The 27,125-nt window shown below is 40.7% G+C and overlaps 1 protein-coding gene across 3 annotated transcripts in view; it reads right to left on the bottom strand.

The window, feature by feature from the left end:
- hipk3b (homeodomain interacting protein kinase 3b) overlaps positions 1 to 25,583 on the bottom strand; it is a 54,338-nt gene extending 28,755 nt beyond the window's left edge. For all 3 annotated transcript variants that reach the window (XM_084932212.1, XM_084932231.1, XM_084932222.1), the window contains exons 1-2: positions 25,219 to 25,583; positions 4,305 to 5,607 (exon numbers count right to left, since the gene is read on the bottom strand). In XM_084932212.1, the coding sequence (XP_084788338.1) occupies positions 4,305 to 5,607; positions 25,219 to 25,291 (1,376 nt within the window). In that variant the 5' untranslated portion in view covers positions 25,292 to 25,583. The remainder of the gene's footprint in view (positions 1 to 4,304; positions 5,608 to 25,218) is intronic.
- Positions 25,584 to 27,125: the final 1,542 nt, after the last annotated feature.

Here is a 27,125-nt window from a genome sequence, read left to right as displayed (position 1 = left end):
TATTGGTAAGAGTGGGTGATAGATTTGAGGTGTCCACCATCTCCTGTCTCAGAAAGGTGAACTAAACAGTCAGCACAGCGAACACAGAAATGTGCATCGACATATGGGAATCAAAACAGCTGACATTGTGGAGCTAGTTGACCTTGAACAAGTAAGTCAGAGTTCTCTAGTATTTCAAGCTGTCCTTATTTCATTCTGGCTGCCTATGTGCATCACCATCTATAGAAGTCAAAGCACACTGGCCAGCATCCCATGAGCTATTTTTAGCAACCCTCCAATTTCACCCTCAGCAACGCAGTTTCCCCACAGTGTGCTTCGCATACTCTTGTCCCACAGGGGTAAACTACAGAGGGACGACAGAGTTACAATAGATATTTCACTTCATTAGTCTGTTGTCATTCCAACAATTTTGCTGTAACAGGAGAATGAAATCAAACATAGGTAAAAAATAAATAAAACGTCAATATAGTCCAAAAAAAAAAAAAAACTGTCTGCTTACAGTTTGACAAATCTTAGAATAGATGTTAAAGATAGATAAAGATGGGACATCAAATATTGATCAAAGCTCAACAGTTGTGCATTCTAAAAGAAGGTACATGGAAAATAGGAAAACAGCAAAAACAGAAAGGCCTGACGTTACTTTCCAGCAGCATACAAAGAATCCAAAAGAGCTGAGGAACAGAAATGATAGGACAAAAGCCAGCCTCCATCAAATTGATGGAAAGAGTAAAGTGTGGAGGAAAAACAAAAAAGTTATAGCTCTGTTATGACTTTGGAAGGAAAGGCTAGAATTAGAAATTAATAAGAATTGTATAACTCATGAAAGCATCCATTTTGCTCCAAATCACAAATTTTGTTGGCTGACTGGCCAGCTCACAGCTGCTAAGTGGGGTTTTTCCCCTCACAGCCAAGAGGTTTGCTAAATGAGTATTTGTGATGAAATAATGCAAGAATTGAAATTCATGCATCAGAAATTGTTTTCAGACAGTTTTGAGAGACAGTGAAGTTAAGATGACAAATAATGGAAATATTGGAAAGTCCAGCTCTTAATTGCGTCACTGCTTGGCTGTTTTTATGCATAGCTTGGTTTCTCGGTTTATTTATTTTTTTCGGTCACCATTTCCTGTGCTACGTCATACCTCTGTCCACAAAAAATAAACAGCAGAACCAGCAAACATATGAGCCAAACATGTTACTAAGTCACACTTTCAGCTGTGTAGTTGCAGGCATATCTACACATTATCATAGTAAAGATGTAAGTAAGGGTATTTTTCTTGGCTTGCTGTACATGCAGCATTTATTTCCCAGCAACCATTAAAGTGGTGAGACTGGTTTCTAGAACCTTGACACTTTTATTTTTAACAAGTTCCTGAAATGAAGTGTATATGCATCGCAACAACATTCACACAAAAGCCTGATGAGTTCCTGGAATGAAAGGAGTATACAAGGAATAATTGCAATTAGCAAGTATTTTCCACAGTTCCCATAAAACAATGAGCAGGGAATCGGTCAAAGTAATTGCCAAGTTCTCACTTTAGACACTAAAGAACAATCTACAGTAAAAGCAAATGAATACAGCTATCAAATACTATTTGCATCCATTTTTATTCAAAGTATAGAATTGCCTGCAATGCACACTGTTCCACTGTCTGACTGTGCAGGCAGGAACAATTATTCAAATTCTATGCAAAAGCTGCTCACTATAATAGCCAGTTCTGAATGTGGCTCATAAATCCTCAACCGTCCCAGGCAAAGAAACCAAGTTAGAAGCACCAAGAGTATGAAGCCCTTCATATCTCAGTCTTTCCATTTGAATAGACAACTGCTCTGATAAAGTGTAGTTCTCAAGTTTTTAAACAGTAAAACATCATTTTTTGGAACCTCATTTCTGTACAACTACAGTGAATTTTTAAAACCAACAATTCTAAATGTGACTAAAGTGCAGACTTTCAGTTTTTATTCAAATTATCAAAGTATGCACATTCTTCCATTTTCAGAGGCTCAAAAGTAATTGGACAAGCTCACATTTTAAATATGAAGCTTGTTTTTAATATTTACATGAAAATCCTTATGAATGCCTGAAGCCTACAACCCAAGGCCCTTCTAAAATGCTTCCTCCCTTCAGATGTTCTGCTGGTCATTTCCTTCAGCCACTTTCAGCTGCTGCTGGTTTGTGGGTCTTACTTCTGTTTTGTCTTTTTTAACTAAAAAGCATGCTTTGTTGGTTCGAGAAGGTATTGCTTTTGGGTCATACTCTGTTTGCACTGTGACAAAGTGCCATCCAATCAGTTTTGCAGTATTTGTCTGAAACTTAGCAAGAAACACCAATTACCCAGTACCACTGGCAGCTATTGATGCCCATTACATAACACTGCTTCCACCGTGTTTGACAGATGATGTTATGTTATATCTATCACTCCTACTCTTAAGTGTGTTCTGTATTTACATTGATGATGGCGCCTCTTGGCTGTAGACTGACAATGATATGCCTATCCTTCAACGGTGTGGTTTACTTGGTTAGATTTTGTGGAGTGCTTTTCTTATCCAAGGAAAGAATTTGCAGTCACAATCTTTAGTTATTTTCTGTGGTCTTCCACGACCAGTCTGGAATATAGTCTAGAATATACTACATTCTAGATTTATAATAATAATAATAATAATAATGGATTGGATTTATATAGCGCTTTTCAAGGCACCCAAAGCGCTTTACAATGCCACTATTCATTCACTCTCGCATTCACACACTGGTGGAGGCAAGCTACGGTTGTAGCCACAGCTGCCCTGACAGAAGCGAGGCTGCCATATCGCGCCATCGGCCCCTCTGGCCATCACCAGTAGGCGGTAGGGTAAAGTGTCTTGCCCAAGGACACAACGACCAGGACAGAGAGTACGGGGATCGAACCAGCGACCTTCCGGTTACAGATACGCTTCCCAACCCCCTGAGCCACGGTCGCACCACAGATTTGGCAATTTCTAAAGTTTCTGTTCTCTCTCTGGCAGGTTCTATTTTGGTTTCTCAGCCTGATTATGTCAAATCAAGTAAAGGAGGCCATCTCTTTGTACCTCATATTAAGAGTTTCAGTGAAGGGCGATGAAATTTAAGTTAAATACTTGAAACAAACTCCACATCTTTTTAAATTTTTAAATAATAAACAGAAACAGACCTCACCTTGCCATAAATCCTTTTTTTAGTCAACCCTGTGTTCATCCAATCAGTCACTAGACTGAACGTTTTTTCCCCTCTACCCCCGATCTCAAACACAATATAAAATTTCATGTGGTTGGACTAAACAAATCCCCCAATTACAATATTAGTTAAAAATATCTTGTTGTTAAAAGCATATGTACAGAATACTGTTATTGTTGTTGTCATTTTAATGTTTCTCTGAAATAGGTCTCTTGTAAATGAAACATTGAGTCTCAATGGGAAAGTTGTCTTTATGAAATATATACGCAAGCTATGGCAAATAATTGACATCTGAGAACCTATTAGTATGAAAAGACTAATTTATATCCTCTTATCATTTCAAGGTTCCTATACAAGAAAGACAGAAACCAAACAGTGCACTAGGTCACTCCTGACTTACACAGCAGTTGATATCACTTCAGGCCTGTTTTTCTATTCAAACCAAAGCATTCATAACATAATGCCAAAAGTAATTTGTCTCACTGTTTTTTTTATTGCATGCCAAAGATTATCAGAAGCCCAGATCTTTTTCCTGCATAAACAAAAGACATTACATCTACTTCGCATCTTATACACAGCCCTGTAAGAGAACCCCCATTATCCTCTGGCATGGCATTCACCAACTTCTGTCATTACCTTTCTTTACTTAATCTACATGTACACATAATATCAATCTTTAAATGTTTGCTTTTGCCTTTGTTTTCTGTAACATAATATATTTAATCCTCTTAACTTTTAAATCCAAAGATCCACCCTGCATTCTTGCAGGGTGGATCTTTATTCACAAAGACACTTTTTTTAAACTTGATTTAAAATATGTTTTCCACATCTTACATATTTTTCAGTGGCACCAGGAAGATGAGCAGTTAGCTTGTAGTCTGTTAGTAAACACTGCAGGGTCACATTTTTAAATTTTTTCACAGTCTATGGTATGTGCCTTCTAAATACACAGGATGTTGTGCAGTAGGGAGACATTTCCTTGTTTTGCTTGAGAAAAGACATTTTTAAACTAATTATGCTGGGATGGATACAGAGTACAAGACTGCACTGAACTAATACCGAACCCATTAAAAAATGAAAAAACAAATACAGTCTTGTCATTCATATCTGTACTCACCTATAGTACCGAGACTGGAGGTACGTGGAACACACTGCTTTGGACACGTGACTGGCTGAACCAAAGTCTATCACCTTCACCCTGTAGGGTTGCCTCACTGGGTCCACCAGCATTATGTTCTCTGGTTTAAGATCTGCATGAATCAGACCCATGCTTTTTAACTTTTTCAGAGCTGTAGCTACCTGTTGTAGCACAGGTCTGATCACTTTCAGGGGCAGTGGGCTGAACTTATTTTGCTTCAGGAAATCATACAGGTTCCGTTCAAGCATCTCAAATACCAGGCAGGTGTGACTGCGGTGCTGAAAGCATTCAAAGGCTCGCACCAGGTTGTGCTCATCTGCATTCTCTCCACTCAGACGAGCAAGGATGCCAACTTCAATTTGACCCTGCCTTGCATATGAAGGGTGATTTTTCAGGATCTTGACAGCCACTACCTCACCTGTGCCCCTCTTCCAGCACTTCACTACCTGACCAAATGTGCCACGTCCCAAGAAATCGAGAACTTCATAAGTATTCTTCATGGAACAGAGGACTTCATGCTGCACAACCTGATAGTCTCCATCCACTCCTCCCGTCCCTCCTGCTGCCCCTACAGCCCCATGCCCTACACCCTGTTTGGAGGGGCCCGCTCCAGCCCCCACAGCCGCTGGGGCTGTCATGGCTGCGTTCCCCACAGTCGTCGTTTGCAACATGGCAGGCAACATTGACAGTTCCTCCACAATCTGCATGGTGCTCCTTCGGTTATCCAGCTCCTCACTTTTACGTTTCAGCCCACATCGCTGAGAGCTGTCAGCTGAGTTCAAACCTCCACAGTTCTCTTCTCTGTCGCCCTCTTCCTCTTCACCTCCCTCACCACCCTCTCCCCTTCCTCCTCCTCCTGCCCCTGTTGCTCCACTGCTGCTCCCACTTGCTATGTCTGTCTTCTGCTGTTGCTGCTCCTTGTCCTGTGACTGGACAACCCCTGCTTCTCTTTGCTGCTGGGCCACAAATGGGCCTGGTGCTCCACCACCTCTTTTACCGGGCTGTTGTCTCTGTACACCACGCACCACGACCGTCTGCACCGGGTACTCTTGTCTTCCACGCACTTTCAGGCCCACTGCCAAGTCTCGGTTCACAAACGAGTGGGCTTGTTTCGTTGGATGCACAATGCCAAAGGTTCTGCTGTTCAGAAAAGTCCGTGGGTGTGCCCTCTCATGGTACACACAGCTGCTGGGCTCAACTTTGAGTTTCTTCACACTGCTAAAGGCACTTGTCTGGGTTTGATAAACGTGTGGTGGGTAGACCAAGACTTGTGAGGCCATACCTGTGGAGAATAAAGAATAGAAAGAATTTAATTAGATCCACAGCAATTAATGTTGTCCATTTTTGTCATGTTACCACAAAAAAAGAGCAATTAAGCACACTTGAACTCAGCTTTAGAATCTGTCAAAAAAAAGAAAAGAAAATACATGCTAAATTTCCCAGAGCATTTTTCTCTTTGCTTGGTCAAGGGCTAGACTAACTTACTTTGAGTGCACAAAAACTGACCCATGGCACCAGTCTAATTTTGCTGTTGTCTCACCCCTCCTTGATGACACTGCAATGAGTTGTTCACCACTAACAACAACCCACCCATCACCACATCCACATATGTTATACGGCTCAGAGAAAGATTGTTGTAGTGGACGACATCAGAACACCTTCACCGTTCTGCACTATCCACTGCAATCCCACCAACACCTCCACATAGCAGATGACTAACTTCTCAAAGGTTTGCCGGACCTTTTCCTGCCATTTCCATGCATCCGACTGCAGGTCTCTAGGCAACCAATGGAGAGGGAGCGAGTTTGAGAGACAGATAAACATAAGAATAAAGTTATATAGCAACATCAATCCCACATGTCCAATTGTCTAAGAGTGGTTTATTCTTTTTTTCCCATCATTTGTGTATGTTTGTGAGTGAGGGTAAGGCACTTAGAACTCACAGAAACCTGCATAGTTAAAATATTCTGAAACTAAAGTATGTGGAAAAAGCAACAAAGAGTAAAAAGTATAACAAATTTCAGAATTCTGGTTACCTCTAACATGCTGCACCCCATGACCTACTTTTATGTTGGACCACATTCATTGAGATGCATGCTTCTGGACTCCAAAGACTTTAATACTTCTATTGACACTACATTTAAAAGAAGCATGTTGATCTAAATACAAAATTGGACAAATATTATTAAATGCTCTAAATGCTAAACAGGAGCACTGTTACTCTTAATGTCTTATCTCCAACTAACTGAAAAAGATCAATCAAAAAACAAGAAGTGTACACAGCTTAGACAGGTATGGGCTGTTTGGTCCCTCTGTAATGTCTCCTTAAATAAATATCCCTGATGGAATGCCCACTTGTGTTGTTGTGATAACACTAGCACTGTGCGCTATCCCTCTGACTCTATTCTGAGCAACGCGATAAGGTCAACCTATTCTGTTGGCAGCTCTCTGCACAATCACAACTTGTGTTTCTATTTGGTGGGACCATTTAACGTCTTTTTAGTAAGAAGCACTTTATCACATTTATCCCAAATAGGGCTCAAAAGAAAAAGAAAGAGAAAAAGATAACAAGAATAAGAGTCCAAAAAGAGAGTGTCCTGAGATCCACTGTAAAAGAAGTGACATAAGGACTCTACTTTTAAACTTCAAACCAAAATGAACTTGTAATGGTGTTCATTAGACTTGGGTAGGTTAAAGTTAAGAAGCTGTAATTATATAATCATTGTTTAATGTTGTTAACAATTATTTTGATAGTCGACTAGTCACCGATTATTTTTGCGATTAGTCGACTACTCAGATCATGCATCCATTGGACGCAAAATGTACAGCCTATTGCACCAGCATGCATCTGCTCTTATATAACGATCATTAGCTTACAGCTTTAAGTGTTTAAGGTATGTGCTAACAAAAAATAAAGACAAGATGATAGTTTATTAAATTTTACTGAAATTTGCAGATTGTCTCGGTGGAGTTTAACAAACTCAGCCTTCTGCTCCTTGCTATCTAAAATATAACGGGACACCGGAGTATATTCTCGAGCATCTCACACTTCTGATAATCAGTTGTCTGCTTGACGTTTATTCAGCTGTGTAAAAACGATAACTTTAATCTCAGCCAAACCGATTTACTCAGGAACAAATAAAATACTGAAAAAAGCCAAACAATAACATTTTTAAGTTATCTAAGTGACTTATATATCATGTTTAACCTGAGTAGCGAAAGACGGCGGTGGGTTTGAAAATGACTTGCCAGGAGTCCGGTGTTCTCACCGGCTCTAATGAGCCTTGAACCCCGGTTAGCTATTGAGCTGGTGGGTAACAGACGTCTCCAAAAACGTCAGAGCGCTTTTGAAAATATGTGGTGTCTTGATAAACTGAGCAGATATTTGAAGTTTACACAGCTACATTCTTGCCTGAAAATATGTTAAACGTTTATTTTGTGACCCAGAAAGAATAATAAGAGTAATATTAAAACTAACTAGCTGCCGCCATTGTTGGAAACTGAGCAGGGCCGTGCTATGAATTCTGGGATAGGTTGGGCCACGAAGTATACACCCGACCCATCCTTCAAATCTGGGGAAATGAAGGACGCATTTGTCGGCCACATTTGTTGGCGTCTTCGAATTTGGACAGTCTTAGTCGTGTCGCTGTAACGTAATCGGGGGCTTAATGTTGTTAACACGATTTAAATTATCCCAGGTGAGACCTCCAAGACTCACTTTAGCACTTGTGAAAATACTATATTATTTTTTCTCTATTCATCAACCACACTAGGTCTATATTTTATTTGCTTTTACACATATACTGATCTGTCCCAGATACTCAGGTTAGTTTATTTACAATTACTGTTTCAGAGTTGTTTCTGCACACAGGGCTCAAGTTTCCAGGGGGTCAAAAGCACAAGTGACACACCCAAACTAACTGCAAGATACTTGAAGTTCAAACTCAAGACTAATGTCAATTTATGAACACTTTCTATTAGTCACCTGTGTAACCAAATACTTCCCAACACAATGGAAAATGCATTGGTGGATCAATTCTTACTCATATCGAACCCATCTTTGAGCTCCATTTTTATGAATCCTGTACAGAAGTGGACAACATTACAAAAGGATGACCTCTGTGTTTCCACTGTTTGTTTAACAACTATGCAAGTAATCCAAATGTAACCACATGCAACCACTAAACATACAATGTAGCCATTCACAGCAAAAAAGAAAAACAAAACAAAACACCACTGACATTTCTGAGACCATCATTCAGTCAAGTTTTACACCGTTTAACCAGCATGATCACAATATTCTTCCTGACCCTCATATGAAATACTTATACTTTCAGTTTCAGCTTTGTGCATTGTGATTTGAGACATTAATTGATGGGAGTCCCAAGACAGGAGACAGCGCTTGGAGCCCAACTGAACAATTAGGATGTCTAGATTTGGATGTGAGCTTCCAGTAATTTCAATCTAGAACTCGATTTCAAAGGAAACTAAGATTGATTTAATTTGGATGCCTACAAAATTACAATCACTATATAAAGTAAGTTGGAGGAGCATACCACAAGGCTGTAAAAAGCAGACAGCCTTAGTTGTCAAGGCTAATAATCTAAGGCAAGAAATGGCAGCTGCTGCTATTATTACCATCTGAATCCAGATACTCCCCTGGTCAGCTGTGACGCTCCTCCTGTGGCATTATATTACATCCTTCAACGCTGCAGAACCTTTTCAGCAAGCCTGAGCTGCTAAGTAATTGCTCACAGTTAAACTTTTGACCCTGAGCGACTCAAAATTAAATGGAAAAGAAAATAAACACTAGACAGCTGGCCAAAAGGAACAAATGGTACTGACTGAAGTCATAATAGGTGAGATGACAGATTAAGACCCTCAATGTTTTGCAGAAGATAACAACATAACATTTTTTTTTAAATTTCAGATTTTGTATATGAAGGTTATATACAAGCACTAATCTTCTTTCACAAACCCTGTGTTCATTTAAACGTAAATTTAAACATTTGTTTTACTATGAATGCCATCCAACATGATGTCCATCAATATTTTTTTCCACAGCTATCATTTCCTCTCCTGAGTATTATTTTTATTCTTTATAATCAGATAAGAACAGAAATGGTACAGCTTAACATCGAGTGACACTAATGACTTTTTATAATAACGATGCAGTTTAGGACACCTCAACAATCACGTAAACATAAAGTGCTGCAGGAAGAGAATTAGGAACTATACACGCTATTTGTGGCCATGCACACACCATTAGCAACAATAACAGCATAAATTCTTCTGTGCTTTAAAAATGTTGTATTGCGATATCGCTGCTATAGCAATTAGGGCTGTCACAAACGATTATTTTGATAGTCGACTAGTCACCGACTATTTTTGCAATTAGTCGACTAATCAGATCATGCATCCATTGGACGCAAAATGTACAGCTTATTGCACCAGCATGCATCTGCTCTTATATAACGATCATTAGCTTACAGCTTTAAGTGTTTAAGGTGCTAACTAAAAATAAAGACAAGATGATAGTTTATTAAATTTTACTGAAATTTGCAGATTGTCTCGGTGGAGTTTAATAAACAGCCTTCTGCTCCTTGCTATCTAAAATATAACAGGACACCGGAGTATATTCTCGAGCATCTCACACTTCTGATAATCAGTTGTCTGCTTGACGTTTATTCAGCTGTGTAAAAACTTTATTTCTCAGCCAAACCGATTTACTCAGGAACAAATAAAATACTGAAAAAAGCCAAACAATAACATTTTTAAGTTATCTAAGTGACTTATATATCATGTTTAACCTGAGTAGCGAAAGACGGCGGTGGGTTTGAAAACGATTTGCCGCGGGTCCAGTGTTCTCACCGGCTCTAATGAGCCTTGAACCCCGGTTAGCTATCGAGCTAGTGGGTAACAGACGTCTCCAAAAACGTCGGAGCGCTTTTGAAAATATGTGATGTCTTGATAAACTGAGCAGATATTTGAAGTTTACACAGCTACATTCTCGCCTGAAAATATGTTAAACATTTATTTTGTGACCCAGGAAGAATAATAAGAGTATTAAAGCTGCAAGCAGCGTTATGAGGGCCCTCGCACCCTGGCGTGTCGTGCCACGCCCAACACCTGAAACCAGCACGTCCGATCTGATGTCACATTGATGGAATTCATGCATTTAACCACCAGCTAACATTTCATCTCGTTCAATCATGATTAGTTAGTCGTCCCACTAGGTGGCGCTCTAACCATTACTGACAAATGGCATAACAAACATTTCCGAGCTCGAGTCTCATCACGCCTATGACCTTTGGGAGAGATTGAACATTGTGTTTTTGAGTGACAGCAGATTACTGCTTTTTGGCGAGTGATTGAAACTCTACGTGCCGCCATGACCACCCCGTTTCCCTGAATGTAAAAAGCTTCGCAATTTAACATCACAAAGGTCTTTAGATTCCACGCACTGGAGATCGCATCAATCTGATGAAATCCCTTGGAGGAGTTCGTCAAAGTACGGTGCCTGAAAAGTGAGGAAAATGTCGCCAAAATTGCACATTAATTTTAAAATGGCTGACTTCCTGTTGGATTTGGGATATTGCTCCAAGAGACTTTTTTGTACATCTTGATATCTCCTATAAGCTTACCAGGTTTCAGACTCATAGATAAAACACAGAGCAGGGGCTGTGGTTTTGAAATTTTGTAGGGGGCGCTGTGGAGCCATTTTGCGCTATTCAAGGAAAATGGTTACATAACAACAAAGCGTTCATCACATTGGAGGTGTGGGCCAAATTTAAAGCCTATATAAACTTTCCAAGCCCCTCAAAAGCCACTTCATTTTTCATGGTCAACCGCCTTCCCACCAGGGTGCGCCGTTCAGTTTAAAGTCACAATTTTCGCACTGAAGCATCATGAGGCACTGATGGTGATATTCACCGCTTTTGAGGTGGCCACGATGAACCTGTGAAAATCAGTACAACAAAGTGAAAGCCATGACATTTCCTGTTGCCACTAGGTGGCGCTCTGCGTATTCCCGACAATGGGCACATCAATCTGTTCAGGGCGGGTCTGACATCATACCTGTAAAGTCTGGTTCTGATCAGCTTGGATTTCATTGAGTTATACTTATTTGTTTCTCCATGGCGAGACATGAAAGTTCGCCATTCTGCTGGGGTCACACCCTTTCGCGAAAAGTCACAGTTTTCACTGTAACCCAAGACCAACTCCTTAAGGCTTTCCTGGAGAAATTTGAGGCTGCAGATGTCACCCATCACAATACTGTACCCCAAAGTGTAAAACATGACATTTCCTGTTCCCACTAGGTGGCGCTGTCCCTGATGTCAAATATGGCAGTTGAAATGTGTTCAGGGGTGGAGCCTTATCATATGTGTGCTCTTTGGTCCAGCTCGGACAATGTATGACAGAATGAGAGGCAATAAGATTTTCATGGCGAGTCATTGAAATTCGCCGCGGCGCCACGGCGTCACCGTATTGTGAAAACTCAAAAGCTCCGCAATTTAACATGGCCCAGGTGTGTAGTTGGAACTGTCCAAATTTGAAGTTTATAGGACCAAATCCCAAGGAGGAGTTCGTTAAAGTACAAGGCATGGAAACGGTAAAATCAGAGCCAAAATGTCACCTTCAATCCAAAATGGCGGACTTCCTGTTGGGTTTAGGACATGGCCATAATAGACTTTTTTGTTCGACTCTGAACGTTATATATGTGTACCGACTTTCAAACATGTAGGTCATACCCATACCGGGAGCTCGCGTTTTTCATTTTTCTAGGTGGCGCTACTGAGCCAATTTTCCCTGGCCATGTCTGAGAACATTAAAATACGTAAATTTTCACCAGACCTGACACGTGTGCAAAATTTCATGAGTTTTTGAGCATGTTTAGGCCCTCAAAAGGCCGATTCATTTGCCGAAATAATAATAATAATAATAATAATTAAAGCTGCAAGCAGCGTTATGAGGGCCCTCGCACCCCGGCGTGTCGAGCCACGCCCAACACCTAAAACCAGCACGTCCGATCTGAGGTCACATTGATGGAATTCATGCCTTTAACCACCAGCTAACATTTTATCTTATTCTACCACTATTATAATCGTCCCACTAGGTGGCACTCGAACCATTACTGACAAATGGCATACCAAACATTTCCGAGCTCGAGTCTCATCAAGCCTGCGACCTTTGGGAGAGATTGGAAATTGTGTTTTTGAGTGACAGCAGATTACTGCTTTTTGGCAAGTGATTGAAACTCCACGTGCCGCCATGACCACCCCGTTTCCCTGAACGTAAAAAGCTTCGCAATTTAACATCACAAAGGTCTTTAGATTCCACACACAGGAGATTGGTTCAATATGATGAAAATCCTTGGAGGAGTTCGTCAAAGTATGAGGCCTGAAAGGAGGGGAAAATGTCGCCAAAATTACACATTAATTTTAAAATGGCGGACTGCCTGTTAGGTTTAGGACATGGCCATAATAGACTTTTTTGTGCGTCCCTTAATGATAGATATGGGTGCCAACTTTCATACATGTAGGTCATACCCATCTCGGGGGCTCGCGTTTTTCATTTTTCTAGGTGGCGCTACTGAGCCAATTTTCCCTGGACATGTCTGAGGACATCAAAATACGTAAATTTTCACCAGACCTGACGCGTGTGCAAAATTTCATGAGTTTTTGAGTATGTTTAGGCCCTCAAAAAGCGAATTCATTTGCCGAAATAATAATAATAATAATGATAATAATAATAATAATAATTAAAGCTGCAAGCAGCGTTATGAGGGCCCTCGCACCCGGGCGTGTCGTGCCACGCCCAAATCCTACAACCAGCACGTCCGATCTGATGTCACATTGATGGAATTCATGCATTTAACCACAAGCTAAAAATTCAGCTCATTCAATCATGATTATAGTTGTCCCACTAGGTGGCGCTCTATCCATTAAGGACAAATGGCATAACAAACATTTCCGAGCTCGAATCTCATCATGCCTGCGACCTTTGGGAGAGATTGAACATTGTGTTTTTGAGTGACAGCAGATTACTGCTTTTTGGCGAGTGATTGAAACTCTACGTGCCGCCATGACCACCCCGTTTCCCTGAATGTAAAAAGCTTCGCAATTTAACATCACAAAGGTCTTTAGATTCCACGCACTGGAGATCGCATCAATCTGATGAAATCCCTTGGAGGAGTTCGTCAAAGTACGGTGCCTGAAAAGTGAGGAAAATGTCGCCAAAATTGCACATTAATTTTAAAATGGCTGACTTCCTGTTGGATTTGGGATATTGCTCCAAGAGACTTTTTTGTACATCTTGATATCTCCTATAAGCTTACCAGGTTTCAGACTCATAGATAAAACACAGAGCAGGGGCTGTGGTTTTGAAATTTTGTAGGGGGCGCTGTGGAGCCATTTTGCGCTATTCAAGGAAAATGGTTACATAACAACAAAGCGTTCATCACATTGGAGGTGTGGGCCAAATTTAAAGCCTATATAAACTTTCCAAGCCCCTCAAAAGCCACTTCATTTTTCATGGTCAACCGCCTTCCCACCAGGGTGCGCCGTTCAGTTTAAAGTCACAATTTTCGCACTGAAGCATCATGAGGCACTGATGGTGATATTCACCGCTTTTGAGGTGGCCACGATGAACCTGTGAAAATCAGTACAACAAAGTGAAAGCCATGACATTTCCTGTTGCCACTAGGTGGCGCTCTGCGTATTCCCGACAATGGGCACATCAATCTGTTCAGGGCGGGTCTGACATCATACCTGTAAAGTCTGGTTCTGATCAGCTTGGATTTCATTGAGTTATACTTATTTGTTTCTCCATGGCGAGACATGAAAGTTCGCCATTCTGCTGGGGTCACACCCTTTCGCGAAAAGTCACAGTTTTCACTGTAACCCAAGACCAACTCCTTAAGGCTTTCCTGGAGAAATTTGAGGCTGCAGATGTCACCCATCACAATACTGTACCCCAAAGTGTAAAACATGACATTTCCTGTTCCCACTAGGTGGCGCTGTCCCTGATGTCAAATATGGCAGTTGAAATGTGTTCAGGGGTGGAGCCTTATCATATGTGTGCTCTTTGGTCCAGCTCGGACAATGTATGACAGAATGAGAGGCAATAAGATTTTCATGGCGAGTCATTGAAATTCGCCGCGGCGCCACGGCGTCACCGTATTGTGAAAACTCAAAAGCTCCGCAATTTAACATGGCCCAGGTGTGTAGTTGGAACTGTCCAAATTTGAAGTTTATAGGACCAAATCCCAAGGAGGAGTTCGTTAAAGTACAAGGCATGGAAACGGTAAAATCAGAGCCAAAATGTCACCTTCAATCCAAAATGGCGGACTTCCTGTTGGGTTTAGGACATGGCCATAATAGACTTTTTTGTTCGACTCTGAACGTTATATATGTGTACCGACTTTCAAACATGTAGGTCATACCCATACCGGGAGCTCGCGTTTTTCATTTTTCTAGGTGGCGCTACTGAGCCAATTTTCCCTGGCCATGTCTGAGAACATTAAAATACGTAAATTTTCACCAGACCTGACACGTGTGCAAAATTTCATGAGTTTTTGAGCATGTTTAGGCCCTCAAAAGGCCGATTCATTTGCCGAAATAATAATAATAATAATAATAATTAAAGCTGCAAGCAGCGTTATGAGGGCCCTCGCACCCCGGCGTGTCGAGCCACGCCCAACACCTAAAACCAGCACGTCCGATCTGAGGTCACATTGATGGAATTCATGCCTTTAACCACCAGCTAACATTTTATCTTATTCTACCACTATTATAATCGTCCCACTAGGTGGCACTCGAACCATTACTGACAAATGGCATACCAAACATTTCCGAGCTCGAGTCTCATCAAGCCTGCGACCTTTGGGAGAGATTGGAAATTGTGTTTTTGAGTGACAGCAGATTACTGCTTTTTGGCAAGTGATTGAAACTCCACGTGCCGCCATGACCACCCCGTTTCCCTGAACGTAAAAAGCTTCGCAATTTAACATCACAAAGGTCTTTAGATTCCACACACAGGAGATTGGTTCAATATGATGAAAATCCTTGGAGGAGTTCGTCAAAGTATGAGGCCTGAAAGGAGGGGAAAATGTCGCCAAAATTACACATTAATTTTAAAATGGCGGACTGCCTGTTAGGTTTAGGACATGGCCATAATAGACTTTTTTGTGCGTCCCTTAATGATAGATATGGGTGCCAACTTTCATACATGTAGGTCATACCCATCTCGGGGGCTCGCGTTTTTCATTTTTCTAGGTGGCGCTACTGAGCCAATTTTCCCTGGACATGTCTGAGGACATCAAAATACGTAAATTTTCACCAGACCTGACGCGTGTGCAAAATTTCATGAGTTTTTGAGTATGTTTAGGCCCTCAAAAAGCGAATTCATTTGCCGAAATAATAATAATAATAATGATAATAATAATAATAATAATTAAAGCTGCAAGCAGCGTTATGAGGGCCCTCGCACCCGGGCGTGTCGTGCCACGCCCAAATCCTACAACCAGCACGTCCGATCTGATGTCACATTGATGGAATTCATGCATTTAACCACAAGCTAAAAATTCAGCTCATTCAATCATGATTATAGTTGTCCCACTAGGTGGCGCTCTATCCATTAAGGACAAATGGCATAACAAACATTTCCGAGCTCGAATCTCATCATGCCTGCGACCTTTGGGAGAGATTGAACATTGTGTTTTTGAGTGACAGCAGATTACTGCTTTTTGGCGAGTGATTGAAACTCTACGTGCCGCCATGACCACCCCGTTTCCCTGAACGTAAAAAGCTTCGCAATTTAACATCACAAAGGTCTTTAGATTCCACGCACTGGAGATCGGGTCAATCTGATGAAATCACTTGGAGGAGTTCGTCAAAGTACGGTGCCTGAAAAGAAGGGAAAATGTCGCCAAAATTGCACATTAATTTTAAAATGGCTGACTTCCTGTTGGATTTGGGATATTGCTCCAAGAGACTTTTTTGTACATCTTGATATCGCCTATAAGCTTACCAGGTTTCAGACTCATACATAAAACACAGAGCAGGGGCTGTGGTTTTGAAATTTTGTAGGGGGCGCTGTGGAGCCATTTTGCGCTATTCAAGGAAAATGGTTACATAACAAAAAAGCCCTCATCACATTGGAGGTGTGTGCCAAATTTAAAGCCTATATAAACTTTCCAAGCCCCTCAAAAGCCACTTCATTTTTCATGGTGAACTGCGCTGCCACCAGGGTGCGCCGTTCAGTTTAAAGTCACAATTTTCGCACTGAAGCATCACGAGGGACCCATGTTAATATTCACCGCTTTTGAGGTGTCCACGATGAACCTGTGAAAATCAGTACAACAAAGTGAAAGACATGACATTTCCTGTTGCCACTAGGTGGCGCTCTGCTTACTCCTGACAATGGGCACTTCAATCTGTTCAGGGCGGGTCTGACATCATACCTGTAAAGTCTGGTACTGATCAGACTGGATTTCATTGAGTTATACTAATTTGTTTCTCCATGGCGAGACATGAAAGTTCGCCATGCTGCTGGGGTCACACCCTTTCGCGAAAAGTCACAGTTTTCACTGTAACCCAAGACCAACTCCTTAAGGCTTTCCTGGAGAAATTTGAGGCTGCAGATGTCACCCATCACAATACTGTATCCCAAAGTGTAAAACATGACATTTCCTGTTCCCACTAGGTGGCGCTGTCCCTGATGTCAAATATGGCAGTTGAAATATGTTCAGGGGTGGAGCCTTATCATATGTGTGCTCTTTGGTCCAGATCGGACAATGTATGACAGAATGAGAGGCAATAAGATTTTCATGGCGAGTCATCCAAATTCGCCGTGGCGCCACGGCCTCACCGTATTGTGAACCCTCAAAAGCTCCGCAATTTAACATGGCCCAGGTGTGTAGTTGACACTGACCAAAGATGAAGCTTGTATGATCAAATCCCAAGGAGGAGTTCGAAAAAGTTCGAGGCATGGAAATGGCAAAATTAGAGCCAAAATGTCACCTTCACGTCCAAATGGCGGACTTCCTGTTGGGTTTGCGTCAATGGGCCCACAGACTTTTTTGTTCGTCTTGGCATGATACATATGTGTGCCAAATTTCATACATGTAGCTCAAACGATGTGGTCGTAGGGCTGCATTTAACAAGGCATAGGTGGCGCTCTAGAGCCATTTCCCAGTGCTCATATGTAAAACCATTAAAATACAAAATTTTTCACCAGACCTGACGCGTGTGCAAACTTTCATGAGTTTTTGAGCATGTTTAGGCCCTCAAAAGGCCGATTTATTTGCCGAAATAATAATAATAATAATAATAATTAAAGCTGCAAGCAGCGTTATAAGGGCCCTCGCACCCCCGGCGCGTCGAGCCACGCCCAACACCTAAAACCAGCACCTCCGATCTGATGTCACATTGATGGAATTCATGCCTTTAACCACCAGCTAACATTTCATCTCATTCAATCATGATTATAGTCGCCCCACTAGGTGGCGCTCTAACCATTACTGACAAATGGCATAACAAACATTTCCGAGCTTGAGTCTCATCACGCCTATGACCTTTGGGAGAGATTGAACATTGTGTTTTTGAGTGACAGCAGATTACTGCTTTTTGGCGAGTGATATAAACTCCACGTGCCGCCATGACCACGCCGTTTCCCTGAACGTAAAAAGCTTCGCAATTTAACATCACAAAGGTCTTTAGATGCCACATACAGGAGATCGCATCAATCTGATGAAATCCCTTGGAGGAGTTCGTCAAAGTACGGTGCCTGAAAAGAGGGGAAAATCTCGCCAAAATTACACATTCATTTTAAAATGGCTGACTTCCTGTTGGATTTGGGATATTGCTCCAAGAGACTTTTTTGTACATCTTGATATCTCCTATAAGCTTACCAGGTTTCAGACTCATAGATAAAACACAGAGCAGGGGCTGTGGTTTTGAAATTTTGTAGGGGGCGCTGTGGAGCCATTTTGCGCTATTCAAGGAAAATGGTTACATAACAACAAAGCGTTCATCACATTGGAGGTGTGGGCCAAATTTAAAGCCTATATAAACTTTCCAAGCCCCTCAAAAGCCACTTCATTTTTCATGGTCAACCGCCTTCCCACCAGGGTGCGCCGTTCAGTTTAAAGTCACAATTTTCGCACTGAAGCATCATGAGGCACTGATGGTGATATTCACCGCTTTTGAGGTGGCCACGATGAACCTGTGAAAATCAGTACAACAAAGTGAAAGCCATGACATTTCCCGTTGCCACTAGGTGGCGCTCTGCGTATTCCCGACAATGGGCACATCAATCTGTTCAGGGCGGGTCTGACATCATACCTGTAAAGTCTGGTTCTGATCAGCTTGGATTTCATTGAGTTATACTAATTTGTTTCTCCATGGCGAGACATCAAAGTTCGCCATGCTGCTGGGGTCACACCCTTTCGCGAAAAGTCACAGTTTTCACTGTAACCCAAGACCAACTCCTTAAGGCTTTCCTGGAGAAATTTGAGGCTGCAGATGTCACCCATCACAATACTGTACCCCAAAGTGTAAAACATGACATTTCCTGTTCCCACTAGGTGGCGCTGTCCCTGATGTCAAATATGGCAGTTGAAATGTGTTCAGGGGTGGAGCCTTATCATATGTGTACTCTTTGGTCCAGCTCGGACAATGTATGACAGAATGAGAGGCAATAAGATTTTCATGGCGAGTCATTGAAATTCGCCGCGGCGCCACGGCGTCACCGTATTGTGAAAACTCAAAAGCTCCGCAATTTAACATGGCCCAGGTGTGTAGTTGGCACTGTCCAAATTTGAAGTTTATAGGACCAAATCCCAAGGAGGAGTTCGTTAAAGTACAAGGCATGGAAACGGTAAAATCAGAGCCAAAATGTCACCTTCAATCCAAAATGGCGGACTTCCTGTTGGGTTTAGGACATGGCCATAATAGACTTTTTTGTTCGACTCTGAACGTTATATACGTGTACCGACTTTCAAACATGTAGGTCATACCCATACCGGGGGCTCGCGTTTTTCATTTTTCTAGGTGGCGCTACTGAGCCAATTTTCCCTGGCCATGTCTGAGAACATTAAAATACGTAAATTTTCACCAGACCTGACGCGTGTGCAAAATTTCATGAGTTTTTGAGCATGTTTAGGCCCTCAAAAGGCCGATTCATTTGCCGAAATAATAATAATAATAATAATAATAATAATAATAATAAACATAATAAACAGAGCAGATACAATAGGGCCTTCGCACTGTCAGTGCTCGGGCCCTAATAATAAACAGAGCAGATACAATAGGGCCTTCGCACTGTCAGTGCTCGGGCCCTAAATATTAAAACTAACTAGCTGCCGCCATTGTTGGAAATTGAGCAGGGCTGCGCTATGAATTCTGGGATAGGTTGGGCCACGAAGTATACACCCGACCCATCCTTCAAATCTGGGGAAATGAAGGCCGCATTTGTCGGAGTCTTCGAATTTGGACAGTCTTCATTGTGGCGCTGTAACGTAATCGGCCTACAAATTCAGGCACAGGAGGATCCGATTCCTGAATTTGGACACAGCTACGATACCGGACACTGCTTCTTCGAGGTTTAACAGCAGCTGGCATCCTTGTACATGCAGTGCTGCCATCTTCTGTTTCAGTCCATTATTATACTATTAAATCCTACTACTTATTCCTGCGTCTTTTGGGATCTTACAAAGCTTCAAACGACGCGTCGACTATTAAATTAGTCGTCGACGATTTTAATAGTCGAGGTAATCGTGACTAGTCGACTAATCGTGGCAGCCCTCATAGCAATTCCATGGATTTGCGTTCCCTAGGGCATACAACAATGAGACAAGTTTGGATAAGACACGATGAACGCATTTCACCACTTTAGACAAAAACACACCAACAAGTACAACCAGGCTATGACAGAGGAGATGCTAGCAGCTGATGATGTGCAACCCAAATATAAACAAATATAACGGCACTCAATACAACAGAGAGACCAAGCAGTGGCTGGCAATTACTGATGCAATTACACAGTGGAAAAAATAGGGCTTTAAGTAGCTTTAAGCTTGACCAACAATCGAAAATAATAAAACTGAAAAATATTTGCTAAGTACAGGCTCCTGGCAAGTTAAAAGGATAATTATTTTAATTACTTTATATTGTTATATAATTGTTATAAGCGTTAAGCAGTCTTTTTATGCGTTTACTTAAAATTTCCAATTAAAAAACAAAAAGTTCAGTAATTTTGTTCCCTATATTGTCACAAATATCACAAATTTTCTTAAAAATTGCAGTATAATTTTAGGACTATATCGCCGACCTCTAGTGTGGCTGTTTGTCATATAGCATATCAAAACATCATTCACACATTCTGTTAGGAAGCTCTGCTTACTGTACCAAAATCAAAACAAACAAACAAACAAAAAACAATCTGTAAAACAGAAGTCCTTTTATATATAAATATTTGACTAAATCAGCTACAGTTTTTAAACAAAACTGAACCATATAAACTTTTTATTCCAGTGGGGAACAGTGTAACACCAAGCATAAACACCAGTCCTCTTCAAAACACACGATTCAAGTCTGATGACTAATAACAGACAATAATTATACTTATTATTAATTGGCAGAAAGTGGTAACATTTAATCCCTTGTGTCTTTTTTCTCCATCTTGATCTACCAAAGTTTAAACAACAGTCTTGCTTAAAAACACTTTTTCAAGTAGTTGCATTTCTTGTCAGATGTGCTACCGGCAGTTGTAACAAAATAACTTCCCAAATATTAGATAAATAAAGTATTTCTTATTCTTAAGACCAACTTTAAAGAACAAACTCATTATGGCTACTTTTTACCAAACAGGACCCAGAATATGAATGTTTATGCATGAAACAAAAACAGGCATGTTCTCATCAGATGATGAAGGTAAATACAGATGGTCATTGTGGAAATAAAACACCTACTTTGAACCAACCCAACTAGGGCTGTGCGATATGACCAAAATCTCATATCCCGATATAAGAATTCTATCGTCCTGATAACGATATAAATCACAAAAATGTAACATTTTCTGTAAATTATGTGAATCTCGGGCAGCTCGTCTAGCGGGAAGTTTTTCCAGCTGTGCGTCATGTAGCTGGAGTCGAGTGTTTTAACCGATGCATGAAACTATACATTTTTAGACATAAGTTGTAAAGGCCGCCGTTTTGTTTGTGAGTATTTATTACACGGCGTGCTGCGGGGAAAAGCCTGTTCTAACGTTTGAGTCTAAGGTTTATTTTTTAGCACCTGGTGGTTCTTTTTTAATTCTCATCCGTAAATAATCTGCTCTTTCACGTGATTCAGTTTATTTTGGAAAGTCTTAACAGGATCTTGAGCTTTATTGTGAAAGGTTTATGTGGAACATAAACAAGCGGACACGCGATGCTGTTACCATCGTTGTTGCTAACCACAACGCATAAAAACAGGCGCTTGTCCGTCCGTAGTGTGGTTATAGAAAATATAAGAGAAAGAGAGAACTTTAAGAAATTTATATAGCCACTACAGTGACCATCAAAACGATGAAAAAATATTGCTGTAAACAGTTTATTTTGCAACACCACGAAACATGCGTAAAATGCGTAAAATGAAACCACAGACGTTTTTATATCGTCATCCGATATATATCGTTATATTGAACAGCCCTAAACCCAACTTTCAGCTTTTGCCATGTAAGCTTGAGAATTAAACAGTCATTGCTGTTTTAGATTGCAGGCCTACAGCCTCACAGCACAGTGTGGTGCTGTGTCTCGTGAACTTGATCTTGTATGCTCATTAGATAAAAAGCCTCTATTTCCTAAAGCATGTGACCTCATGATTTTTCAACTGTGAACTTATGACTATCATTTAGCAGTCTTCTTGTTGAAATAGCTCCAGTTTGTAGGCAATGCGCAGTATAGTTAACTATTACAATGAAGAGATTAATTATGGTGTCAATTACAGAGCAATCCCCCTCCAAAAAAAGAATAAAAAAATATAGTTAAAACTCAAAGTTAAAACGGGCCACATACAACTACAAGAGCTAATCAGGTTTACTCAAGAAAATGTCTGTCAAAAGCACTGCAGCATTTTCAAAAGTTCAAAACAGCACCGGGTGTATTTTAAATGGGAACTGTGTAAATCTGCAAATAAGGAGCGCACATAATCAGACATACAAGCGTCATAGAAAATCCAGGTGATTTTTCAAAATGAAAGATCCTGTGCAGACTAAACATTTCACTTCTGACAAGATTCTGGTGAAATATGATTCTGCAAAGTACAGAATAACATAATGTACATGACTTTTATCATACACAAACACCAGTGTATTCCTGAAGTAGTGCTGGGTTTAAAAAATAAATAAAAAGCTCAACACAAACATCTGTCTTGAGTCATTGAGTCTGTCTTGTATTCTATACTGCAAATGTAATGGAGTTTGTCTTGTTTTTCCATAATGGAGTAATAATGAGATTTTCCCCATTTTTTCCATTCACTTCATTCATTTTCTTAAAAATTACCCACTGCCTTATTGCATCTTGTGAACTAAGTTACACAACAAAATACTACTGACAAAAATAAGAATTTACTTCTATCAGGTAATTATTTATCATAGCCACCCACATGGTCTTACACTCATTAAGCCATTATAGACTAGCAGAGAGAGTTATTTTACCTCTCCACTTTCTGAACAAAAGCAACTGAAATGTAAATAAAATCCAGGTTTTGACCAGATCACTGGTAATTATCCCCTGTGAGCTGTAATAGATGTTTACTTTTGAGATAACACACAGTTACCACCCAACACTTCTGCAATTCAGTCTACATCACAGCTTCTTCTTGCCATGGTGGTCTCTTACGTACACTCTCAATCACTCCGTTTTGTTTATGCTGGGAAGCACTAATGTAACAAAGTGTTCTGCAGGTTACCTCTGTGGTGGCCATCTTGTTTCCCCAGTAAAGCGGAGGCCTGCCTCAATTGGAGCTCTTTTATAGGCAAGTCTGAATTGAGAAGGCGTGGTCTTTAGAGTATTTAAAGTGGGCAGGAAGTGGGTTGGGGGCCATTTTGAGAAGATGCTGTCTGTATGTGCATGATATTGGCAAGAGACAATAAAGCAATTACTTCAGTTAAGATAGAGTGAAGATTGATGTTTTCCTCACCACACCTCTCTGCGTAACAGTTTACTACCTCATGTCTGTACCCACACCTCAAGATAACATCACCCAAGAACCGGTCTTTAAGCTTGCCACAGTGCAAAACAGATAACCAGTTGCCCCAGGTTTAGTAGATATGTGCAGTCATTATTCCCTCACTCACCAACCAAAATTGCTCACTAATACCAATTACTGTAAGGTAAACCACTAGTTATGTTATTTACTGGCCTGACTTTCATCTGTCATTACTGCCATCATTGCCACCCACAGCCATGCATTAGTGGCCTTTCTATGCTACTGATAAAGTGAAGAACACAGACATAATCAGCAGACAAGAGTATCGAGGGGAGAAAAAAATTCCCAAAAAAATAGCAGTGCAGTGCTGAAGTTTACTCTGAGTGTCACAAGTGCTCACTGGTGGTAACGTCACCAAGGTATTATAATAGGCTGTGAAACTTGAAGACTAGTTTATCTAAGTTACTCATAACCAAATGAGCAACACATTACTGGATAGTCACTTGATGCTATTTACATCAGACAAGTGTTACTGGCAATGTAAAAAGAAAAAGAAAAAAAACTAAGGCAGGGAAAGTACATTAGCTTTACAAGCCACAGTCTGGGTATTGAATTTCTCTGAGTTTTAAAAGGAGAAGGAACCTCACTATGGCTGCCGCCACATAAATAGCTGGCTGTTCAAATAATCTTGCCTACAATTACACAGCACACTTTAATTTTGCTGGATCACACAAAGGAACTCACTTATACGTCCTAATCTTTATATTTAACACAAAACCACCACAGTCAATGCGGCAAAACACCAAGCAGATAATTACAGATATACTGTATGATTAACTTGATACTTTGGGTTCTTAAACCTTTTTTCTTCCAACGCGTTTATGCCTGCTGACAAAAACAGCTTCATATTTTTGGTCCAGGAAAACGAAGTCTGGGTGCACTTCAATGAGCTGTTGTTAGCATTCTAACTTGAAAGGGTTTTTTTCTAGATCATCATTACCGAAAAACATAAACGTCTGAAAATGACAGAGACACTTCAAATGCTTCATCACAATTATACTCCCAGTTAACTACAATTTAACAACACGTGGCACTGCCATACATCTGGTACAAATTTAAACCAAAAAGTATGACTGGGTTGTACATAAGGTCTGCTTATTTTTGCCATGCCTGATTATGATAAAGTATTAACATTATGCGATAATCTTTGACTAGCATATGTTAGCTGACTCACAGGCGAAACCCAATGTAACCTTAACTAACACAGCACTCACTACTTAAGTCACACGATCCTTATCGTCCATTTAGAGTTAGTTAACATTAGAACAAGCGATTGTAGTTTCCAAAGCTAAACGAGTCGACCTTGTGTTAAAAGAAATCAACTGGTCGCCGTGACAACACTGAAAACAGCAAACGCGTCAGTGTTGGCACTCACGCCAATAATTTGCACACAATAACACCACAGTTTGACTAAAAGAGAAAATTAATTCAGGTTTAACCAATCAAATATCCAAAGTGCTGGGGGAACTACCTGCGCACGAAAGGCACGCTTACATATTGGGTTATAAAGGCAAAAGCTCGCTAGCTAAGTTTGTAGCTAAGTTGTCACTTAGTATTGCGTCACATTTAGACTACCATTTCAAAGGTTAGGCTAAATAAACACCACAGAAAAATAGCCTTCCCACCACCCCGCTGCTTACCTTCACATAGAGTCACTATAAGTATAATCCAGGGCTTCTCTGAACATGTTATGGACTTATAAATCCATACCATGTACAGTTCGCCTGCATTGCTGCCATCTTGTCCTAGACGACAGGAAGGGAGAGCTCGCTCTCGGCAACGCCACCATCTCCCACATTTTAAACACTAAATAACTCTTGCATATGATCTTCCAGAAACACCACACCGAACCCACGTCGTAGCTACACAATTCAAACGCGTCTCCGTCTTCTTTGGGCAGCGTTGCCCATCTCTGTAAAGGGTGTCCGTTACCCTGTCTAGACGCACCGCTCCGCGGGCCTGCCAGCCTCTAACATGTCTCTTTTCTCTAGGAACTGGAAGCGAATGTTTGCGAACTGACGGCATTGGCCAGTCCAGATTAAATGATTACAGAGCAGGTGCAAAGATGGGGGATTCACTGGTTCGTTTCTGGGAAGTCGGTTAGACAGAAAACAGTACACTACAATGGGGAGCTTTTTTCATAAAAAGAAATAAGGTATACTGAAAATTACTGACAACATACATGAAATAAAGAATAAAGACAAAGGGGTTGAGAAGGATGAGAGGAACAAAAGAATGAACACAGAGATGTAGCTTACATTTGAAGTATAATAAAACACAGGCAAAGTGTTAATGCAATACTATAGTCCCCTTCGGGTTTTGCCAGGATGAGATGGATTTATAGCTAACATCAATAAATGACAATGTGAAATACAATTTCCAACTTTTGTTTACATATATTCAGAATAATAACAATAAAGTTTGAATTGTTAATGTGATTGCTTCATGATTTGTTCCTCTAGTAAAGTGTCAGCAGCATACTTACTATAGCCTAGTAAAGTTAGAAGAAAATAATAAAAATAGAATATGAAAATGTACAATCCAAAGGCAGCAGCATCATCTTTTTAGCCACCCTTCTATCATGTGTTCTAAAAATAAGCTAGCTAGTACTTACTCTAGGCTTCACATTGACACAACCCCTAATGCCCCAGATAGGAGGTATTTGCTTAACCGATTGTCCAAGCACATCTTCATTCCACTAATGACTTTTTTTTTTTATTTTATTTTAATTTGTACTGCTCGCTTGATCTGCTGTGAAAAGACCAGCAATAACAGTTTTTTTTTTCTAATTTTGATCCTGGAAGAGATATGAAATCTAGATCAATATGATGAAAGTTAGGACTAGTGATGCCAAAAACACGCTGACTAGCCTTCAAAGGAAATACAAGCTGAAATCTACTACTCAGACAGGCAGGAGGCACCCAGCTGGCAAAAAAGCTGCCCATAAGCCCCTTGTGTCTGAGTCGACCAGCTATAATGTAATCCACCAAAAGGCATTTGTCTTTGTCAGTCCTCATCTGTCCTCACCCGAGTTACACACAACAAATCACAGAGCCTGCCCGGTCAGCTGGAAAACAGGTGTGAACACCTCTTGTCTAACTTGGTTTATCTTGGGTAAACACAGCTGGGATGATAATGGGGGTAATCAGAAGAACCCACATGTGCAGAAGGCCCCGTATATAAATTCCTTTAGCACTGAAGACCGAACACGGCGTTGCTGTTGCTGAAATAGTTTGTATGGAAGAAAGAAGAAGAAAAAAAGGTAGCCGTCTACTCGTGAACTGGCTCCGCGGTCTTTTGCTTTGGTCTGCTTGGATTTTGCCAGACGGTTATATGAAAGTGCGCGCTCTCGATGGTTATCGTTTGTCTCCCCCTATTGGCCAGTGAGGTGGCCAGCAGTCTGCAGCACAAAACAAGCTTTGTTTTACTGATTGCCATATTTTCTGCAATTCCAGTAAACAACGGATTTGTTTTAATTTATTTATGTATTTTTATCTACACAAAAAGGATTAATAAGCCTAGGGGTCGAGGTACAAGTCAGTATTTG

The sequence above is a fragment of the Perissodus microlepis genome, chromosome 1 (assembly GCF_051167445.1).
Source record: "Perissodus microlepis isolate ML-2025 ecotype Zambia chromosome 1, ASM5116744v1, whole genome shotgun sequence".
In the NCBI taxonomy this organism is placed as follows: Eukaryota; Metazoa; Chordata; class Actinopteri; order Cichliformes; family Cichlidae; genus Perissodus; species Perissodus microlepis.
This window is presented reverse-complemented; position numbering and strand designations above follow the sequence as displayed.